This window comes from Lissotriton helveticus, chromosome 5_1 (assembly GCF_964261635.1).
Source record: "Lissotriton helveticus chromosome 5_1, aLisHel1.1, whole genome shotgun sequence".
NCBI classification, from domain to species: domain Eukaryota; kingdom Metazoa; phylum Chordata; class Amphibia; order Caudata; family Salamandridae; genus Lissotriton; species Lissotriton helveticus.
The window spans coordinates 1,129,596,291-1,129,617,400 of NC_136065.1; the positions used below are offsets into that span (position 1 = coordinate 1,129,596,291).

Here is a 21,110-nt window from a genome sequence, read left to right on the forward strand (position 1 = left end):
TAACATCCTGCGCACAAACCTGACAAGAGAAAAATGTCAACGCTTAACTGAGGCTAAGATGGTGTTGTGGAAGAAGCCGGTAGGTTGCTGGTAAAACAGCTCAAGCAGGCCGGTTTCCAACGTGCTATTCCAGCCATTAGGTTAAGCACAGGACTCCTCACCCATATCAACACATTACAGAACAATTCCTGGCTTTTTCTAAAAAGCTCTAAATGGCTCTCCCCGATGGTACATGCTTTTTTAGATGGCTTAGCTCTGTTCAGTATAACAGAAGAAGCTGGTGGTGCACTGGAATCCGACGTGTCGCCCGGAAAAATTGTGGAGGTCATAAAACAAATGCCCACTTACGTAGCACAACCTTCCTCATTGAGTTTTACAAAATTAATGCCCCACCTCTGGCTCCTCTATTGCAAAGGTTTCTAACCAAATGAAGGAAATGTCCTCCCTCTACCCGGAATTTAACACAGCAACCATAGTTTTACTTCCCACGTCAGAAAAATATCCACAGCTCTGAAGCAGTTACAGACCGATCTGGCTGATTAATGCGTACAAGAAGATACTCGCCAAAGTGCTAGCTAAGAGACTCTGGCCGTTCATCTCCCTGCTGGTCCACGATTTGTAGGTGTTCTTTGCGCCCCAGAGATTTTCCTCCAATCATATGCGGTTACTCTCTCACGTTATCTGGCAGGCTAACAGAGACATGAAAAGGCAAGTGACTATCTACTTTGATGTCAAGAAGGCATCTGATTGCAGCGAATGGCCATACCTCTTTAGTACACTCGTGAAAGCCGGCTTTGAGGAATGCTTTTATTCAACTATCACACCGGTTCCCCACTACCAAGAGAAACAAGACAGGATTGCCCCCTCGCGCCACTCCTTTCTCCTGGCTCTTGAGTCTTTAGGGATCAAAATTCAAGGAACCCCACACATTGTTGGCAAGTGAAACAAAGCTATTGCTCTACGCCAGGGTTCTCCAAGCTAATGATATTCTCATGCACCTACTGAAGGCGCACACCTCTTTCCTGGTACTGAGGACATTGGTCACAGACTTCAGTCATTTCTTGGGATTGAAGAATAACAGGGGGAAGTGTGAAGCATTCTTGTTAAACCAACAAACACCACCCGCTTTGCTGGAAGACTCCAAGTGTCAATGGGCGGATGGTACAACCATAAACTTAGCGGTCCAGGTTGGGAATAATGTCCTCGCAGCTGCTCAGGAAAATATGAATTTATTGTTGACAACCACCAGAATGGATTTCAGAAAATGCTCCCAATTTCATCCCTCTGGGGGCGCATCTAGACAATTAAAATAGTTATAGCGCCTGAATCAATTGCTTGTTCGGCATGATCCCTGCAGGCGTCCTGAGACACCTACCTATGAAAGTGACCAAAATTATGATAGACTATGTTTGTGGGGGGGGACAGAGGACTCGTCCCCAGCTCTGCACGCCGAAAGCCGATACAGCATCAGGGGTGTCTTCAATTTCCAGATATGACACTTTCTTTTAAAGCTTATCGGCTGGCACAGCTTGCCTATTTCTTCTAGAAAGACGTATAAAGAACGGAGTGTGTCTGGATAGAACAGGGACTTCTGTGTGAACATGCCAACCTTAATTTACTATACAAAGCCCTTGTCCCTAGTGAGAGAGTCGCAAACCCACAGCTGCATATGACGGTGCATCTAGGATAACAAAGCCTTTCAAATAAGCGGTGTTCCGATACTTTGGGAGACCTGGTGTTTTGTCCTCTTATAGACTGCGAAAGGCTAACTTAATGTTGACTGTTTGTTGGCGATGTACATATATCCAAGTGGACATCATGGACCTCGTGTTACCATGTAATTCAATACAAAAGTACTGGGACAAAGTCAAAAGCACCACAAATGCCTCCAATGATTTGAAAATGAGTAACACACTTTTATGCTTTACTTTATCTTCGGAGGCAAGGTTTGACCTCCATTTCCATTATTGCCTCAGACATTGCTGTCTAAAGTCTTTATGTTTGTCTGAGAACCAGGGAGCGGATGCTTTGGTTTTGGTACAGACCTTTGCTTTCACTGGAGCAACCTGATCTATTGCGGTCTTCACCCAATCTAAAATCTTCTGCAGTCAGTACCTGCGAAAAGCTGATTCCCACTAGGGACTTTTTAAGAACAGAATCCATATAATCTGAAGAACTTTTACTCCAATTTCTCTAAGATACCCATTTTTGCTGTGCATGTTCCTCCTTCACTGCATTGCATTTCTAAAAGTCAATGACCGATGATCAGCCCAACTTAATGGGAGAATATCCCCAGCCACCAAGCCCGGATGGTTAGTAAAAATAGCATCCAGAGCGTGGCCAGCAATATGAGTGGCTGATTTAACCATCTCAGAAAGTCAAAAATTGTCATAAGAATGTTAGAATCATTACAAGAATTATCTTCAAGGGGAAAGTTAAAATCACCCAATATCGTGAAGTTGGAATTAGCAATAAAAGGTTAAAAAACTTGACCCTAGGCCTTGAGAAAATGAGTTAGAGAGTCAGGAGGTGGTAGATTAAGAGACTGGGGAGAGTGTTTTTCATAGTAGCTTTCAATCTAAACAGCGCCACCTCGCAGGGGTCTTGCGAGCCCAGGTTCTAAGGTGCAATTAACAGAATTTCTGGATATAATGGCAAGCACCCCACTCATGGGTAAGGAACGGTCAAGCCTCGCAATGGCTTAGCATGGAGGGACCGCTGCCGCCAGATCCGGCCCAAGTCCTCCTTAGCCCTGGTTTTCATAATAAACAACCAAGAATTGAATCAAATCACAGACTTCCATCTTATGTTTAATCACAAAGCGCACCTTAACGAGAGCACAGATGATCTCCTCCTGTATATACGATTCCCTCTCCCGGACCTCTACCCCTTCTCTAATAGTCGATGCAGGCAATCCACTGTTGTTGGTCAAGTCAGTATTCCAAGTGCAATGTGTGCAGCAATTAATTGTATTGTTCTCTAAGTTGAGGGTACCACAACCCTCATTCTTACCTTTTGGATGCCACTTGAGTAAGTCTGACCTAGATTATCATATCTGAATGCTCTCTTTGGGGGTGATGTCAAAACCGGTAGTATTCCTGGTGCCGTCTCGCAATCGGACGGTTTTTATGGCTGATCAGGCACATTGCAGTAATGAGCACTTGAATTCTGACCTGCACACCTCTGTGGCCAAACCAAAATGACCACTGGTAGAGAGAATACGAGCCCTCTAAGAATGTTCAGCAGCATGATGCCCCATACCACAACTCTCCCCCTTCACAATCCAATTTGAATAAAGTGCAACAGTCAGATTTCTGATTAGCAGCAAGGACTAGTATTATAAGAAAAAAATGATAGCAGATTCAGAAGTAAAAAAAATTTAAGCAATTTTAAAAATGAGGTAAAAATACCAAATTTAGCAGCCGAGCATGGAGAGAGCTTAGAGCAACAGAAGTTTCCTAAAGTACGTCCACACATCAGCTGGGATTTTATGGCCTTGGCATTAACGTTATGATAGTAGTAATAATCCCTTATAATGTGGCCAGACTCTGGAACACACTGCAACAACCCCTCCGTGCTGAATCCCGTCATCTACCCTTCGGGAAACTGCTCAAGACCTGGTTATTCCAGCAATTAACTTCATAAACCTTGCCGCAACCGCTGTCTAGATGCTAGCGCTGGGACGCCCTCGGGTAGCTATGCGCTCTACAAAACCCTATAATAATAATGTCTGTCCAACAAAACTTGATTTATCACTCAGATATGAGCTTTGAATATATTTTGAAAACTAAGCTACTTTTCTTCATACATCAGTTTATGAGTTCTAAAAAAAGATTTTCATCTTGAATACACAATCAATTTTGGTATGCCTTTATCAATATAACCAAGAAAATGCTTCAAATTTAGGAGACCAGGGTGTAGACAGGAGAGCTACTTGCAGGTAGCTGGACAGCTACCAGTAGCTCACAAGCTACTTGTTGAGAAGGCTGGCCTAGCTGCATCCAATCCAGACATAATTATTCTTGAACATTGATTTTTGATGTGGTCAGGAAGTGTGGTACGAGCAGGTTCAGCCTTTTCTCAGAAAGTATGAGCACATGTAAAAATAAAAAAGGTCCATTTACAGTATTCAGAATCAACCTTTTTGACACTGAGAAGGAAGATCGCTCCTTCTAGGGTTTTTTGTTTCTTGTGGTGATAAGTCCTCTCAGAAGAGTGTATCCTTAGAGGGTGGCCTATTTTTTAATGGGGAACTAGTACATGAGGCCACTCCACAGCTGACCTTAGCCAACAAAATCTTACTTGGCCTGTCTCTTTCTAAATGTTTTTGTGTCCATCAGTGTAGACTTGTCACACCTCAGAGAAATTTTAATCCACAACATGCTGGTGCTTTGTTGGTCTGAAAAAAATATCTGCCTCTCAAAATGCCCAAAGCTTGAAGCCTGAAATCTGCAGTGGTGGCATATCCTCAATAAATAGCTAGGACATTTTGACAAGAAGCTGTAGTACATATCAGAAAAACAATTCCGAAAACTTAAAAAAATAATGGAGGAAATTATGTACGTGCATCTGAAGAACGTGGAAAAAATATGTAAATGGAAGTAGGAGGTGGTGTCTGGAACCTGCTCGACACAACATCACCAGACGTCGCCTTCCTCACGTAAACCTGGATGAACGCCTCCTCAGCGCCCGACATCGCCATAGCCATCCCGGACAGCTACAAGATCACCCGGAGGGACCGCGTCAACCAAACCGGAGGAAGCATCGCCATCGTCCACAGGAACACCACCCGCATTATGACCAACTCCGACGACACCTTCACCGCCGCCGAGCACCTCCACTTTCAGATACACACCGACCCCAAGACCACCCTGAGAGGCACCCTCATCTACAGACCCCCGGGACCACGCACCCAATTCAGCGAAGACATCGCAGACTTCATCAGCCCGCACGCCCTCCCCTCCGCGGACTACATCCTCCTAGGGGACCTCAACTTCCACCTGGAGAAAAACAACGACACCAACACCACCACCCTGCTGGACAACCTCGGACTCAAGCAACTGGTGAACACCCCCACCCACTACGCCGGCCATGCGCTCGACCCCATCTTCTCCTCCAGCAAACACATCTCCTTCAGCCACTCCACCGGACTTTATTGGACGGATCACAGCTGCGTCCACTTCAGCTTCAGAAGAACCACGACCCACCACCACCCGCAACAGGTTCCCCGCTGGAGCAAGATCACCGCCGACCAGCTCACCACCTCCCTCAGCCTGAACCCTCCCGCCAGCGCAACGGACCCCAACGTAGCAGCCCGCACCTTCACACAGTGGCTCACCAACTGCGCCGACGACCTCGCACCACTGAAGAACCCTCCCAGCAGACCCGACAGCAAGAAAGCCTCGTGGTTCACCAACGAACTCAAAACATCCAAGAAAAACTGCTGCACCCTTGAAAAAGCCTGGCGCCACGACCAGACCACAGAAAACATGACTGCCCTCAAGAACGCCACCCGCAAACACCACCAGCTGATCCGCACCACCAAAAGGACAACATTCAAAGAACGACTGGACAACAACACCCACAACAGCAAAGAACTCTTCAGCATCGTCAAAGAGTTCTCCAACCCCAACGCCGGAAACAGCGACATCACACCCTCGCAAGACCTCTGCGACTCACTCGCCACCTTCTTCCACCGCAAGATTGCCGACATACACAACAGCTTCGACGCACAGACCACGCACCCTACCACCGAACCAACGCCCCCCACCACCACCCTCTGCACCTGGACCCCGGTCAGCACCGAAGACACCACCCGCTCGATGAACACCATCCACTCCGGATCACCAACCGATCCCTACCCCCACCACGTCTTCAACAAGGCCGACTCCATCATCGCACCCCAACTCCGGGACATCATCAACATCTCCTTCAACAGCGCCACCTTCCCAGAGAGCTGGAAGCACGCCGAGCTCAGCGCCCTCCTGAAGAAACCAACAGCGGACCCCACCGACCTCAAGAACTTCCGCCCCATCTCGCTCCTCCCTTTTCCTGCCAAAGTCATCGAGAAGACCGTCAACAGACAGCTCTCCGCCTTCCTCGAGACAAACGGCTCCCTTGACCGTCGCAGTCCGGCTTCCGAGCCAACCACAGCACCGAGATCGCCCTCATCACAGCCACCGACGACATCAGATCCCTGCTCGACAACGGGGAAACAGCGGCCCTCATCCTCCTGGACCTGGCGTTCGACACGGTCTGCCACCGCACCCTAGTACAGAGCCTCAACAACATCGGAATCCAAGGGAAGGCTCTGGAGTGGATCATCTCGTTCCTCGCCGGAAGAACCCAGAGAGTCCGCCTCCCCCCGTTCAGATCCGAGGCCACCGAAGTCATCTGCGGCGTACCACAAGGATCCTCACTCAGCCCCACCCTCTTCAACGCCTACATGAGCCCCCTCGCAGCCATCGCATGCCAACACAACCTCAACATCATCGGCTACGCCCAGCTGATCCTCTCCCTCACCAACGACCCCGCCACCGCCAGAGCCAGCCTACACGAAGGGATGAAAGACGTCGCCGAGTGGATGAAGAACAGCCGCCTGAAACTGAACTCAGACAAGACGGAAGTCCTCATCCTGGGATCATCACTCTCCGCCTGGGACGACTCCTGGTGGTCCCCTGCCCTGGGCACCACCCCCAAGCCAACGGACCACGCACGAAACCTGGGCTTCATCCTGGACTCCTCCCTCTCGATGACCAGACAAGTCAACGCCGTATCGTCATCGTGCTTCAACACCCTGCGCATGCTCCGTAAGATCTTCCGATGGATCCCCACCGAAACCAGGAAGATAGTCACCCAGGCACTCGTCACCAGCCGACTGGACTACGGGAACACCCTCTATGCGGGAACCACTGCCAAACTACAGAAAAGACTCCAGCGCATACAGGACTCATCCTGGACATCCCTCGCCGCAGCCACATCTCTTCCCACCTGAGAGACCTGCACTGGCTCCCCGTCAACAAGAGGATCACGTTCAGACTCCTAACCTACGCACACAAGGCTCTCCACGACATGGGCCCGAAGTACCTCAACAGCCGCCTCACTTTCTACACACCCACCCGCAAGCTACGATCGGCCAGCCTCGCCCTTGCCGCCGTACCACGCATCCGCAGAGCCACCGCTGGAGGAAGATCCTTCTCCTACCTGGCGCCAAGACATGGAACTCCCTCCCCATCCACCTAGGGCTGACCCAGGACCACCTCTCCTTCAGGAAACAACTCAAGACCTGGCTTTTCGAGCAGTAACAAACCCCTCCCCCCAGCGCCTTGAGACCCTACTGGGTGAGTAGCGCGCTATACAAATACTGTTGATTGATTGATTGATTGATTGATTGATTGATTGATTGAATGTAATAGAAAAAATACCCCTCTGAGAACACATTTTAGGGAGACACGCGAGCACGCAAACAAAGATGGCCGTCGCGCTTTTTCTCTAGCGCGTTTTTGCTCCCGTTTTCTTGATTTAAACGCCGATTCCGGTCAGGGATTACACACAAATCAGTCGGGAAGCTTGAGGAGTGCTCACCTGTCTTGAGCAGCGAATTTCGCCGTTTTTGGAGCCTTCATAGTCGCTTTTTCCTCAGTCTCTTTCCTGGACCCAGCCCAGCTCTGAGATACAGCAGGGTTTCTCATTCAGGGGGGCGGAGTGCATTTCTAGGAAAGGGCCTGGCTTGGGCCTAGCCACGCCCCCAGCCTATTTTAGCTGCTGCACCAGTGGTTTATCTTTCATTTTCACAATATTTACTGCATTTTGGATTGGATTCTTTTATTTCTGCAGTTTCCACTTTACCTTTTGTGAATAATAGAAAATAAAGTTACTGGTAATAATAAAAGGAGGCAGCAAGTTTCCCCACCTCCTATTAAATCTAAGGTTGTGGAGTCGTCTGAACCTTCCTTATCTTTAATATTAGAGGAGATTCAAGCTTTGTGAGTTAATACAGAGTCCATTGCGTCGGAAGTTAAAAATGTACGCAAGGAAATGGCTAGTTTATCTTTGAAAATTTCAGATAATTCAATTAAAATTCAGGATAATATGGCTAAAATTGACTCTTTCACTCCTCTAGTGACAAAAATTTCACCTTTATGTTCTCAATTGCTGGAGTTGGAAAATCGCAATAGGCAGCACAATCTTCGCATTTTTAATTTACCTGAAGATGTTGAAGGAGCTAACTGCAGATTATATTTGGAAAATTTGCTTCCTGGTCTTTTGCAGCTTAAATTTCCTGAGAAATTTGAAATAGATAAGGCACACAGAATTCCTTCTCATCGAAACCCTCATCACTCTAAGCCACGACAAATGATTTTTAAGGTTCTTCGTCACCATCACTTGGTTTTAATTAGAAAAGCAGCACGTGAAATCCCTTCACTGATGGTTAATGGAAATAAGATCTTTATTCATCAAGATTATGTCAAAGAAACTGTGGGAATTCGCAAGGAATTTTCTGCTTTCCGGACTCATCTTCGACATCTTGGTTTCAAGTATGGACGTTTTGACCCTTCGACGATGCGTATTAGGAAGGATAATTTCTCCAAATCTTTTCAACGTCCTGAAGATTTGAGACATTTCATTGAACAACAGTCTCAGCATTCAATGGATACTCATGACTCCAATACTTGAGTTATAAAAGATTTGCCTTTTCTGACAGGATACTACGACTTTCTTCTGTAGGGCTCCAGCGGTTCTGGCCATACTTGTTGACCGTGTGTGCGTTTCACATTTCACATTTATGTATTCCGTTTGACGTTTTTTCCATGTCTTTTCTTTTTTTCTATCCTTTGGTTTGTTTTGGAGCTACTTTTTTCTCTTCTTTTTTCTCATCCTATATCTACTCTGCTTTTCTTTTTCTTATGCCTTTCTTCTGGATCTCATTTCTTATCCCTTTCTATTATGGCTAATGTTCATAATCTGAAAGTAGTGTCATTAAATGTCAAAGGGTTGCGTCATCCAGTTAAGCATACAAAAATTCTAGATTACTTAGGAAGGTATAACGCGGATATCTGTTTTATTCAGGAGACTCATATTGACGACAAAATTTTAGATTATATTAAAAAGAAATGGGCTGATATGATTGTCTCTTCTCCTGCTCTTGGTAAAATAAATGGTGTGGCTATTCTGTTTGCAAAAAAATTACATTGTCAACTTTTAAGCAAACATTCTGATGCTGATGGTAGATATATATTAGCAAAAATTAAAGTTCATGATACAATCTTATTTTTATTAAATGTTTATGGCCCTACTGCAGATGATCCTAATTTCTAGTCCACTCTTGCTACAGAGGTATTAAAGTTGGAAATGTTCCTTTAATTGTTGGAGGAGATTTTAATATAATTTCTGATCCTTTATTGGATAGACTTTCTCTTACTAAATTTCATCCTTCTAAAGTGTATTTTGCGTTCAAAGCTTTTATGCAAACTACTAAATTAGTAGATTTATGGCGATTACATTTTCCCACAGAAAAAAGTTTTGTTTTTTTCTCTAACCCTCATAGCTACCATTCTCGAATTGATTGCTTATTAATTTCTAGACAATTAATTCTGTTGCAGAGCCTCGAATTGGTAACATTGATATATCTCTGACCACGCCCCGATTTCATTACTTTTGAATTTAGAATCAACATATACTAAACAATCTAGGTGGCGAATGAACACTGGTATTGTATTGAATGATAAGAACAAACCAAAAAGATTATTTTTCATTTAATCCGGAAGGTTCTACCTCCTTGATTAACAGATGGGATGCATTTAAAGCTTATATTAGAGGGGTAGGGATTTCTATTATGGCACATGACAACAAAACATTCAATGCGTCCATTAAAGAATTACAAAAACAAATTGCGAAACTTGAAAGACTTTTTATTACCTCTAATGATCCCCAATATAAGTTTGCACTTCAAAAATTGCGATATGAATTTAACTCTATCCTTAGTAAGAGAGCAGGCATTCAAATGTCTAATGCTAAAGCCAGATTTAGCTTTAACATCAATAGATCTGGTCGACTCTTAACTAATTATTTATGCATTAAAAAAAAAATAATAATAATAACTTCAATTCAAGGTTCTAATGGAAGAATTGCTTTTTCTCAAAATGATATTGTTAATGAATTTTTATTCTACATTATATAACAAACCGGATTTTCAGGATGAATCTTTAATTGATTCTTTTTTAACTTCCTGTGATTTACCCAAGATTTCCCAAACTGATAAAAATGATCTTGACTCTCCCATAACTAAAGATGAAATCTTATTAGCAATTAAATCCCTTAAAAAAACAAATCTCCTGGTCCTGATGGGATACTAGCAGAATTTTATAAAGAATTTCAATCACACTTGTTACCTTATTTATTTAAACTTTTTAAGTTTTTTGGGTCCACAGGAACGACTTCTGGTTCATTCACAGAAGCTTTAATAAATGTTCTTCCAAAGCCAGCTAAAGATCCCACAAGTGCTTTAGGTATTTCAGTTCTATGGTAATATTTTTTTGTAATGTCTTTATGTATAACCTGCTTATAAATTTCAATAAAATATTTTGAACACAAAAAAAGAACACATTTTAATAAAATGGAGAAATGGCACAACACTCGCGACAGCTTCAGCAGTTTCTTCATCAAATAAACAAAATCATACTAACCTTGGGGATGGCCTCAGTTAATGCGTAGCTGGCTTTGTCACTGATCCACACTTTTTCCTTTGCTGCCAGGTTGGCACAGATGGCTTGCAGAACCTGCAGAACAGACTCGTATGGCTCCACCTGGACCTTGAACTCAGCAGCCGGCGGTGAGTCAAGAAGCAGATGCTCTCTAACTGCAGAGTCATTCAGGCGCTCACCATTGATAAACAGCCTGGAAGAAGTATTGAAAAATATTTCTGTTAACAAAGCATAACATGCATCTAAAGTTGTATCTAGAAAAGAAACATCCGCCTTTATTAAAGGCTTCTAATCAAACCCTGATAAATTGTTCCTATGAGACGGTTGAGATGCCTTCCCTGTGACTGGTTTATATAGGTGGTGACAGAAGTGAACTCAACTGGAGATAACTTGGTCTGAGGGACGTTGGATACCTGTCTAGTGAGATGAATATGCATCTGCCCTTAACATTCGAGAAACCCACAGCTAAAAAGTGAAAAGGTATGTGCAATATATTATGCTCTCACATGGGCACTAGACATTAAGCACTATGCCCTAAGCAACTTAAGAGACCATGGCATTTTAAATGACTCTTGGCATGGCCCAGGCTACTTCACCAAGAACTTCTTGGAACCAGCATGGGCTTAGCTTGGGGGAGGAGGGTGTTGGGGGTGTTACATCCCCCTAATGTATTTTCTGATAAATAGTTGGGTACATGCGCCTTCAGTTGGGTTGTGTGCGATGTCAGAATAATTTCAGCAAAAATATTTAAATATACACAACAAAAACGCGCACACATTCTCTCACGCTCTGCTTTAAAAGTCCTCAAAAATAGTTGCTATTTTAGAAAATATTGTGTTTTCTCTCTCCGAGTACTCCTACCAATCGCATTCTTCTCAGTTTCCACTATCCCCGTGCTTTGAAAATATTGAAAAGTGCTCATCCTTGAGACGAAAAAGTCTCAACGCTTAATGAGTTACTAAAGAGCAATTTCTTGTGACATGCCACCAAGCATTACGCAGCGAACAGCACACGCAGAATAAAAAAACATAACCTCATACGCCACACTTTGTGAAAGAAATAAGCGTTTTCCAATGTCACTCAATCCACAACACAATAATGAGGGATATAAAAGTGATTTCTCTAAACCTCACAGTGCGCCAAGCTCGATTCTTGACTCCTTGATTGAACCTACATGCCAGCAACGTTTACAGAGATACGAGCAATGCATCTACGATAGTCACTTGCACTTTTCTCTAGGGTAGACATTATATAGTGGAGGGAAAATACATACCTGATTGTGTCGGTTCCTATGATGGAATAGGCAAAAAACAAGGGGTTGTACTCTATGTCGGAGCCGCGGAGGTTGAACAGCCCTAGATAAAAAAACAAAAAGCTTTGTTGAGGTTTTCAAAATTATTATAGCAGAATATGGAAATTGGAGTGAATGAAAGAGTAGTTGCGTGAAAGGGAAAATAACTATGTTACAGAAACATATAGGGAATGGGGACTGTGAGAGTCATTATAAATCAGAATGAAAGAAAGGTAAAATGTATATGTTCAAATGAACACGTCCAAGGTAAATCGTTCACTTGTAGTACATCTATTCCATCACACGATGGCGCCAAAAGCTAGGCTAGGGCAACATTTAACAGATGGTTCGGCTTTTCTCACGATTTTGAATGCTTTGTTTCTTTATTTAGAACTTCATCTCAGATAATCTAATCCCATGGCCCATCTCCTCACTAAATTTTGAACTTCATGGCATCCCTTCAAAAATCTGCTGGGAAGAAGCAGGCAGTGAGACAGGTGGGGTCGCAGGCAGGGCTTGGGCAGTTTTATACAGCGCAAACAAGACGGGTGTCAGAGTGCCTTACATAAGGGAAGTAAATACTGCATTAACGTAGGCTACATAAGTATTTTCACAAAAGAACAAAAAGAACATGAACCATTTAAACAGGATTAAACATATAAACAGTTTAATGCAGTGGTTCTTAACCGGACCAGGGACCCCATATTGAGTTCAATTAATGATTAAGGGGTGATTACGGGACCGCCAAACCTGCGGTGGCGGGCAGCTTCCGCCGCACCGGCGGACCGAATGCCCTATTTTAAGTTTGACTGTCAGACGCTGCAACACCCGGGAACCGCCGTTCCCCGACAGTGTTGCAGCGGTGGGAGGCAGTAATATGCTGGCGGTCCCGGAATCATATTAAGAGTTTCCTCACTTCCAGCCTTTTTATGCCAGTGAGCCCGCCATTAAAAGGCAGGTGGTGAGGAAACACTGGTGCCTCAAGCTACGGGGATGCAGAGGGCACATGTTGTGCCCCGTGTTCCTGCACCCCCTTTCCTGCACGGCATGGACTGCAGAGTCCATGCTGTGCGGGAACGGGCTTTGGCCCTCCCATTGCAGTGCCTTTTTCAAAGTCACCGCCGTGGAACCGCCAATGGACCGCACGCCAGACAACAAGAAAACTCGTAGTCTGGCGGGCGGCCGGCGGTGGACTTTGGCCATGTGGGAGCCGGCGGTGGCATGGCAGCCCGGCTCCCACATGCCAAAATCATAATCAGGCCCTAAATGGGAGTCCACAGAAGTGAAAAGGTTAAGAACCAGTGGTTTAATGGATCACCGTGAATGAGTACTGACTGCATCACGTGACCAGTGCAGCTATAAATATTAGTTCAGGTAAGTCTGATAAAGCAGGAAGGAGCAACTCTGCCAGGGCGAGCAAACAAATGTGACCACATTTCACACCAGCAACCAAGCTTCCATCAGACTGGCTTCCACCTGCCCCTTCAGGCCCCCAAATGGATCAAACCATGAATTCCACTTTAAGACTATGAGCTGGCGGAGCACAGCTTCCTCGAAGGTGCTCTTCCCCCCTGATTGTTTCCGACTGTTCTTGATTAAGAGCTAGGCTGCCTCCTTGGCCCCGTTAATATTGGACTGACAAATTAGTAAACAATAAAGAACAGAGAGAATACTTTCTTTATGTTATTTGCGGCAAAGCATTTGCCGTTTCTAATTTTACACCACGAGTGAGATAAGGGTGCACCTCAGAGCACTGTCAATGTAAAGAAGAAAGTAAAGCCCAGACAAATGTAAACAACTCTCTGGAGAAGAGGGAGGGAGTTTGTAGTATGTTGGTCCATACATACATAGAATGATGTAGCCGAGGCAGATGAGGTAGAGTTGTAAAGTAGATTTATTCAGCCATTGATAGAGTTACAGGAAGTAATATGCTGGAACAAGCAGCCCCACCAGGAGCAGCCTCTTAGCTACTCAGCCCATACTCCAACTGCCAACTCTCATACCAGTCACACAAGCATTCCATTCATGTCAATCACACTCACATTCTAACCTGGAACACTCACACTGGCTGAGTAGCTAGATGCAGAGAAGTGCAGCAATATAAATACTAAACCCAGAATACTACACATCCTCTCCCTCTCGAATTGGAAAACGAAAAAGAACCAGAGAGCGAAGAAGAAAATTATCTACAATCAAAGTATACAATAGTAATATTTATCCGTAAACCCAGGGATGAGAAGGATTCCACACCACGAGAGGGTAAACAGACAAAAGCCAGGAAAGAAGGAAGAAGGAGACAGTAAATACTAACACTGACACCATCCTCCTCCTTCAATACTGAAGAAAATGAAAAATGAAATATGAGAGACAAACAACAAGTGAGCAAGACCTAACATGTAGAAAACGTCTTCACGAAGGTAGACTGTGGCCACCAAAAGCCACTCCTCAAGAGAGGAACTAAGACGACAATGGGACTAACCCATAAGCGAAGGTGTAACAAGGGACAAACCCAAGAAAACACACGCAGCACGGAAGGTGCAGCACAATGTGGCAAAACAATTCCACTCCTCATGTGAGGAACACTGAAAATATGGGGCTACCCATGAATGAAGGTGTAACAGAGGAAATACCTAAGAACACAAGCAGCACAAGATAGTGCAGCACAATGTGGCAAAAGAATTCCACTCCTCATGTGAGGAACACAGAAAATATGGGGCTACCCATGAATGAAGGTGTAACAGAGGAAATACCTAAGAACACACACAGCACAAGATAGCGCAGCACAATGTGGCAAAATTTCCACTCCTCAAGTGAGGAACACTGAAAATATGGGGCTACCCATAGACGAAGGTGTTACAAATGACAGACCTGAGAACACTCGCGGCACAAGAAAGTGCAGCACAATGTGGCAAAATTTCCACTCCACGCGGCACGGACAGGTGCAGCACAATGTGTCAAACCAACACATAGGTAAAAAGTGAAGCACAACCAGTTTACACAAGACATAGAGAAAAATGTGATGCACAGGGCGTCTTACACACTGGACACAAAAGAGAGATTCGCACAGTGCGACATGCACGCAAAAACGTACAACAAGGTGTCCAACACAGGTAGAGAAGGTATAAAGTCCTAAACAAAGACTTAAACCTTATAACCCAGACATGAGGGTTAACTAATGGTAAAACCATGAGGGGAAATAGGATTACAAGCTAAACCCATCCCAAAAACAGGGATACAAAGATGCAAATGAGGGTGAGAGAACCCTAAACAAAACTTAGCGCAGACATGAGTAAGAGAACTCATGAACGAAATTAAATACAGAAATGAGGGTGAGAGAACCCTTAAGCAAAACATTTGCGCAGAGATGAGTAAGAGAACTCATAAACCAAACTAAGCACATAAATGAGGGTGAGAGAACTCTTAACACCACATAAGAAAAATGACATAAGCGTAAAAGCATGTCAGATAAATTACACACGCATTTCTAAAACATTTCTTTAAGAATAAACTGTGAGAAAAACATGCTTGTAGGATAATGTGAAAGTTTAAAAAAAAACATGCTTGTAGATTAACCATAGTCATAGGTGTGCCTGTCACCGCGATGATAGACAGGCGTGGCTTGAAACATATCTTGAAGAAGTGAAGGAAAGAAACCACAGAAGATAGTTGATCATAAATTCAAAAGTAGAATTCCAACTTTGGACACTAGATGGCAACGTAACCATTGTGAAGAGCATTGAAATAATGTAATTAAGTTCATGTTGAAAAGACACCGGCTCCAAAAACTTCACATCGTCAAAAATGTGTATAGTCAAATGGAAAATACCTTGCAAATACTCCTTCATTATGTTCGAATGCACAGTAGGACATCAGATGGTAGCACTAACGCTGCAGCTGAAAACGTGAGGAAAACACTTGACATAAGCTCCCATTCGTGACCATCAAAACCGCATCAAAACTGCAGAAAGAAGAGCTTATAACCAAAATGAAAAGCGATTACCAAAACACCACACATTGAGCCCGCTCGTGAACAGCCTCTTCCACTCAGTGCCGGGACGATTTCAAAGTAGAGACTACGTTGCCAATGTAAAGATGGCGGCACGCTAATCACGTAGCTCCGGGTGGCTCACAGTGGAAATTTGCTGCTGTGCTGACGTGAAAACATGACGCATCCCCTTCACTGAACCCTCCTGCAGGGTTCGATTGCGTCACCATTACGAGCTGTTAGAGGAGAAGAAAGGAGCTCCTCAGCAACGGAAATACCGGCTCAAGAGAACAGTTAGACGCCTGACTGACACAGGTACATTCTCAATACACAATATTAAAGCGTCACTCTTGAACTCGCACACGAAGATGGTAACACATCCAACATCTTAAGATAAATGAAAGTCTTTTTGAGTAAAAAGTAAGTCTTTTCAAAGCACTAGTCTCTTAAATCAGAAAAAGAAAAAAAAAAACAATTCCTTGGTTTCAAGGGCAATTTCTTTGCTGAAACTGCTTGCTTCAGTAGACATAGATTGTTGCTTACAAGGCACTATGTTAGACGTTGTTTCCTCTGTGTCACGTAGGTAGCTTGAGTGATGATTTTCTACGCAGAAACCTTGTTTAGGATGACTTTACAGGACGCTTTTGCTAGGGCTGCCTGGTGTGTTCGGCACTGGTGGGGCTACTTTACGTGCTGGTAGAGGTTCCTTACTTTTGATGATAGATGCTTGTTCCACTTCAGTTGTAGGTTACTCCCATCTCTTGTAAATAGGCATAATTTTGCGCAGGAAAGTCTCCAGATCGTCGCCAAGAATAATGTAGTATGTTGGTCCATACATACATAGAATGATGTAGCCGAGGCAGATGAGGTAGAGTTGTAACGTAGATTTATTCAGCCATAGATAGAGTTACAGGAAGTATTATGCTGGAACAAGCAGCCCCACCAGGAGCAGCCTCTTAGCTACTCAGCCCATACTCCAACTGCCAACTCTCATACCAGTCACACAAGCATTCCATCCATGTCAATCACACTCACATTCTAACCTGGAACACTCACACTGGCTGAGTAGCTAGATGCAGAGAAGTGCAGCAATATAAATACTAAACCCAGAATACTACAGAGTTCAGTTGAGCAAGTTTCCGACCTTCCAAGTAATTGCAGAAGGTATACAAAGGATAGTGAATTATTGATTTTGGGCACTCTCCTTATTACAATGGCACCATTTCAGGCAATGCCCATGCTCCCAGCTGTACGACAGAGACAAAGGGTAAAGAGATCCTTGTCGAGTGTCCTCTTTCTGACCATGAACTCTGCGCTCCTTATGTCCAACTAAACAGAGCTAGTTCCACAAACAGCACATCTATTAAGCTGTCAGTGTAAATAATGAAAAAACAGTGGTTGTGGTTGTGATCCTGTCTAAAGGCAACTGCGTTTCCGGAGTTTGTGCTTCAAGTGGCTGTCCATCAACTCCACACCAGTGGGGTGGACCCTAGTGAGCAGTGACAAATCGGATGAATGCCGAGCAGCTCTAAGCAATTATGCGCAATTTAAAGTAAAACAAAATAAACAAACGGTCAAACATAATACCTATGAAGGGAGGGGAAATTAACAAACAAAGGGTGTGAGAAGTATAGTAAATTGTGGCTGATAATAATGTGTTAATAAGTGGAAAGAAGGGAATCTCAGACTAGAAAACAGAAAAATTAGGTACTTACAGGCAACTTCATCCAGGGCCGTGACTACAAGCCAAGGAACTTTTCTTTCTGACATTTTTGTACGCAAGGCCGTAATCTTCTCCTTCCATGATAAACCTATAATTAAGAATGTGGGACAAATTTACTACAGCAGACAGAGCCATGGTATTTGGGCTTCAATATATATATAAATAATAAATGATTTCTAGTGATCCCTTAAAATATGAATGTGGTCCCCTGCCCGTTTCTTCTTTTTGGTTACTTACTGCACAATACGTGATTAGTGAATCTGCCAAGACATTTAACATTATCCCTGTGTTCGAATTACATATATTTCTCACCCCAATCCAGTGAACAAGTCTACTAGGTATACCAATGAATTACATCAGTGTTTCTTAAACTTTAGACCTTGTGGAGCCCCACTTAATCATTCTGAAATGGGGAGCACCCACTGAATCTTTATTATAATCTGGGGATCCCCAAAGAATCATCACTGGAAGCTGCAGGCACTGGTCTAAAAAATGCCAATGATTTGAAAAGCAAAACAATACGGAAAAATGCTACAACAAGCATTCATCAAACAAATAATCAAACAAACAATGAAATATCTTAATTCACAAATATATATATTTTTTTTAAAGATTAACATTTTCAATTAAATAGGAAGGTTGGAACTTTACTAAACATCAATTGAGGCCACCTATTGTCTGTACTGTATTATGTTTACTGCATTAACACACTGTTCCCACAAATCAATACCAAGTTCATTTTTAGCCTTCGATTTCCAATTCCTTCATATTTACTGAATGTTTTAAAATTGTCAATTTACATTTTGCTTCTTTATTTATATACACGTTATTAGTACGTTAATATTATGGGAGGGCGATGACACCCAGCAAGCGACTGCATAATATACAAACCCAGGATCCGGGGAGAGGGGTGATGGCGGATGACAATCGCATTCCAATAGATGACACCTCATGGAGGAGGCCTGATGTAATAGGGACCTTGCGCCTTCCTGCTCCGACGCCTAGTACTGTGACACTAGCCACCAACACCCACATGAGTCCAAGTCACACCCCGGTGAATCTCCAAGAAGTTGTTCATGTGATATACGGTCCCACACTCAGTAATGCACTGGTTATCATCCTTATTTCCAGATGGCAGCCCTTTAGTTATGTTGTTAAATATTGTTATTTAGATAATGTATGCTTTATTGACATGTCTTTTGTCATTCCTTTTCTTCTTTGGCAAAGCCCCCCTCATTGCATTATTGAACAGGCCACATGTGTAAGGTTTCCAGCGCCTGCTAATGTCATGGCAGTTTGACACCAATTACTTAAATGATGTGGACAATATTAGCACGTGATGCCAGCAACATGTCTTTTCTTATTCTTGTTTAGGCACCTAGAAACTGTGGGGATGTGCAGCGGGCAGGCAATCACAGCAATGTATGTGAGACTAGTTGTCAGTGATAAACTGATGTGTGATAATACATGAGAATTCACGCTGCTGTAGTAGGAACAGCTGTTCTATTATAATATTGTTATGATGCTGCTACATGCGGATTTCAACTGTGCTTTTCACATCCTTGCTTTGTCATGTATTGTAAGAAAATGGAAAAATATGAAAAGACCAATAAAGATATATATTTTTTTAATTGGTATGTTTATGTTTATGCGATTTTTATAGCGCGCAACTACCCATAGGTGTCTCGGCGCTGAGAGTACAGAACCATCGCTGTGGCTGAAAAAAATTATAATGTAAAGAACCAGGTTTTTAGTTTTTTTCTGAAGTTAATGAGGGTGGGGGCGGTTTTGATGTGTAGGGGTAATGTGTTCCAAAGTTTGGCTGTGGAGATAGTGAAACATCTGTCACCCCAGTTAGCTTTTTTTGTACGTGGGACTTTCAACAGGTGAGCTGAGGATGAACGTAGTGTTCTTGAATGGTGGAGCGGAGAGAGGGCATTTTTAAGGAACTGTGGGCTATATTATTGATGGCTTTGTATGCAATGCACATGCCTTAAATTCTGTCCGGCTCCTGATTGGGAGCCAGTGCAGCTGTCGAATGTAAGGGGAGGTGAACTTGGGGATGCCCAGTAAAATTCTGGCCGAGGCATTCTGGACTAGCTGCAATCTGTTAAGAACTTTTTCTTGGGCATTCAGAAGAAGGGCATTGCAGTAGTCTGTTTTTGAAAAGACCAAAGTACTGATTAGGGTTTTGCCGGCCGACAACGGAAGGTATGGCATAAGTTTCTTGATTTTTTTCAGGATGTAGAAGGATGAGGATACCACAGAATTGACGTGTTGCTGGAAGGTCATTTTGTTATCAAATATGACTCCGAGGTTTCGAACCGAGGTGACAGGTTGAGGAGGGATTCCCATCTTGGGAGGCCCCCATTGGGGGGGACCAGGTTGGTTCCAGTTTCCCGAATGTCATCACCTCTGTCTTATCAGAGTTCAATTTAAGACAGTTTGATGACATCCAGGAACTGATTGCCCGCATTCCCTCTTGGAAATTTGCTGCAACCGAAGTACAATCGTTGTGTACCGATAGCACCAGTTGAGTGTCGTCAGCGTATGTTGTAAGGGCAATACCGTAAGATTTTATTACCCTCGCTAAGTCCGAAACGTAAATGTTAAATAATGTCGGACTCAGCGAGGAGCCCTGTGGTACACCGCAAGGAAGTATGAAGGTGCGGGAAGTAAACTGGTCCATTTTTACTGTCTGTGGACGATCCATCAGGAATGAGGCAAGAAGTTCTTTCGCCTTATTCTGAAATCCTATTGATGAGACACGGTCGATCAAGGTGGCATGATCGACCGTGTCGAAGGCCGCAGAAAGATCTAACAATATTAGTACTGCCGCTCCTCCCTTATCCATCGTCGTTCTTATTTCGTCAGCTGCTTTGAGTAGCGCGGTCTCAGTCCCATGACCCTGTCTAAACCCGAATTGGGAATCATCCAGTAAGTTGTTATTATCTATGAATTTAGACAACTGTGTGTTCATTATCTTTTCAAAGATTTTTGCTGGGAACGGAAGACATGCAATGGGTCGGTAACTGGCGGGAAGGAGGGAGTCGAGCGTAGGTTTTTTTAGGAGGGGTTTAATGATGGCTTCCTTCCAGACTGAAGGGTATATGCCTGTTATAAACATGGCGTTGCATATGTTGGTGAGAGCAGGGGAAATTGCTTCTGGAATGAGATTAAGAATGGCGGGAGGACAGGGGTCTAGGGGTGATCCTGATTTGTAACGGAAACAAGTAGTTGAATTTGTTCCTCTGTGGCAGCTTCGAAGGTTAAGAAGCTGGGTACGGTCCTGGAAGGAAGTACCGTGGTGGTGGTGGCAGGGGGTGGGTGAGTGAAGGCTGAGAAAATAGCAGTTACTTTGTCTTCGAAGAACTTGGCAAGGGAATTGCAAAGCTCCTGAGATCCGTC

The 21,110-nt window shown here is 43.8% G+C and overlaps 1 protein-coding gene across 1 annotated transcript in view; it reads right to left on the reverse strand.

Moving 5' to 3' along the window:
* Positions 1 to 21,110, reverse strand: part of XPNPEP1 (X-prolyl aminopeptidase 1) — a 410,780-nt gene that overhangs the window by 225,399 nt on the left and 164,271 nt on the right. The window contains exons 9-11 of the mRNA XM_078643742.1: positions 17,695 to 17,790; positions 11,977 to 12,058; positions 10,686 to 10,896 (exon numbers count right to left, since the gene is read on the reverse strand). Coding sequence (XP_078499868.1) covers positions 10,686 to 10,896; positions 11,977 to 12,058; positions 17,695 to 17,790 — 389 coding nt within the window. The remainder of the gene's footprint in view (positions 1 to 10,685; positions 10,897 to 11,976; positions 12,059 to 17,694; positions 17,791 to 21,110) is intronic.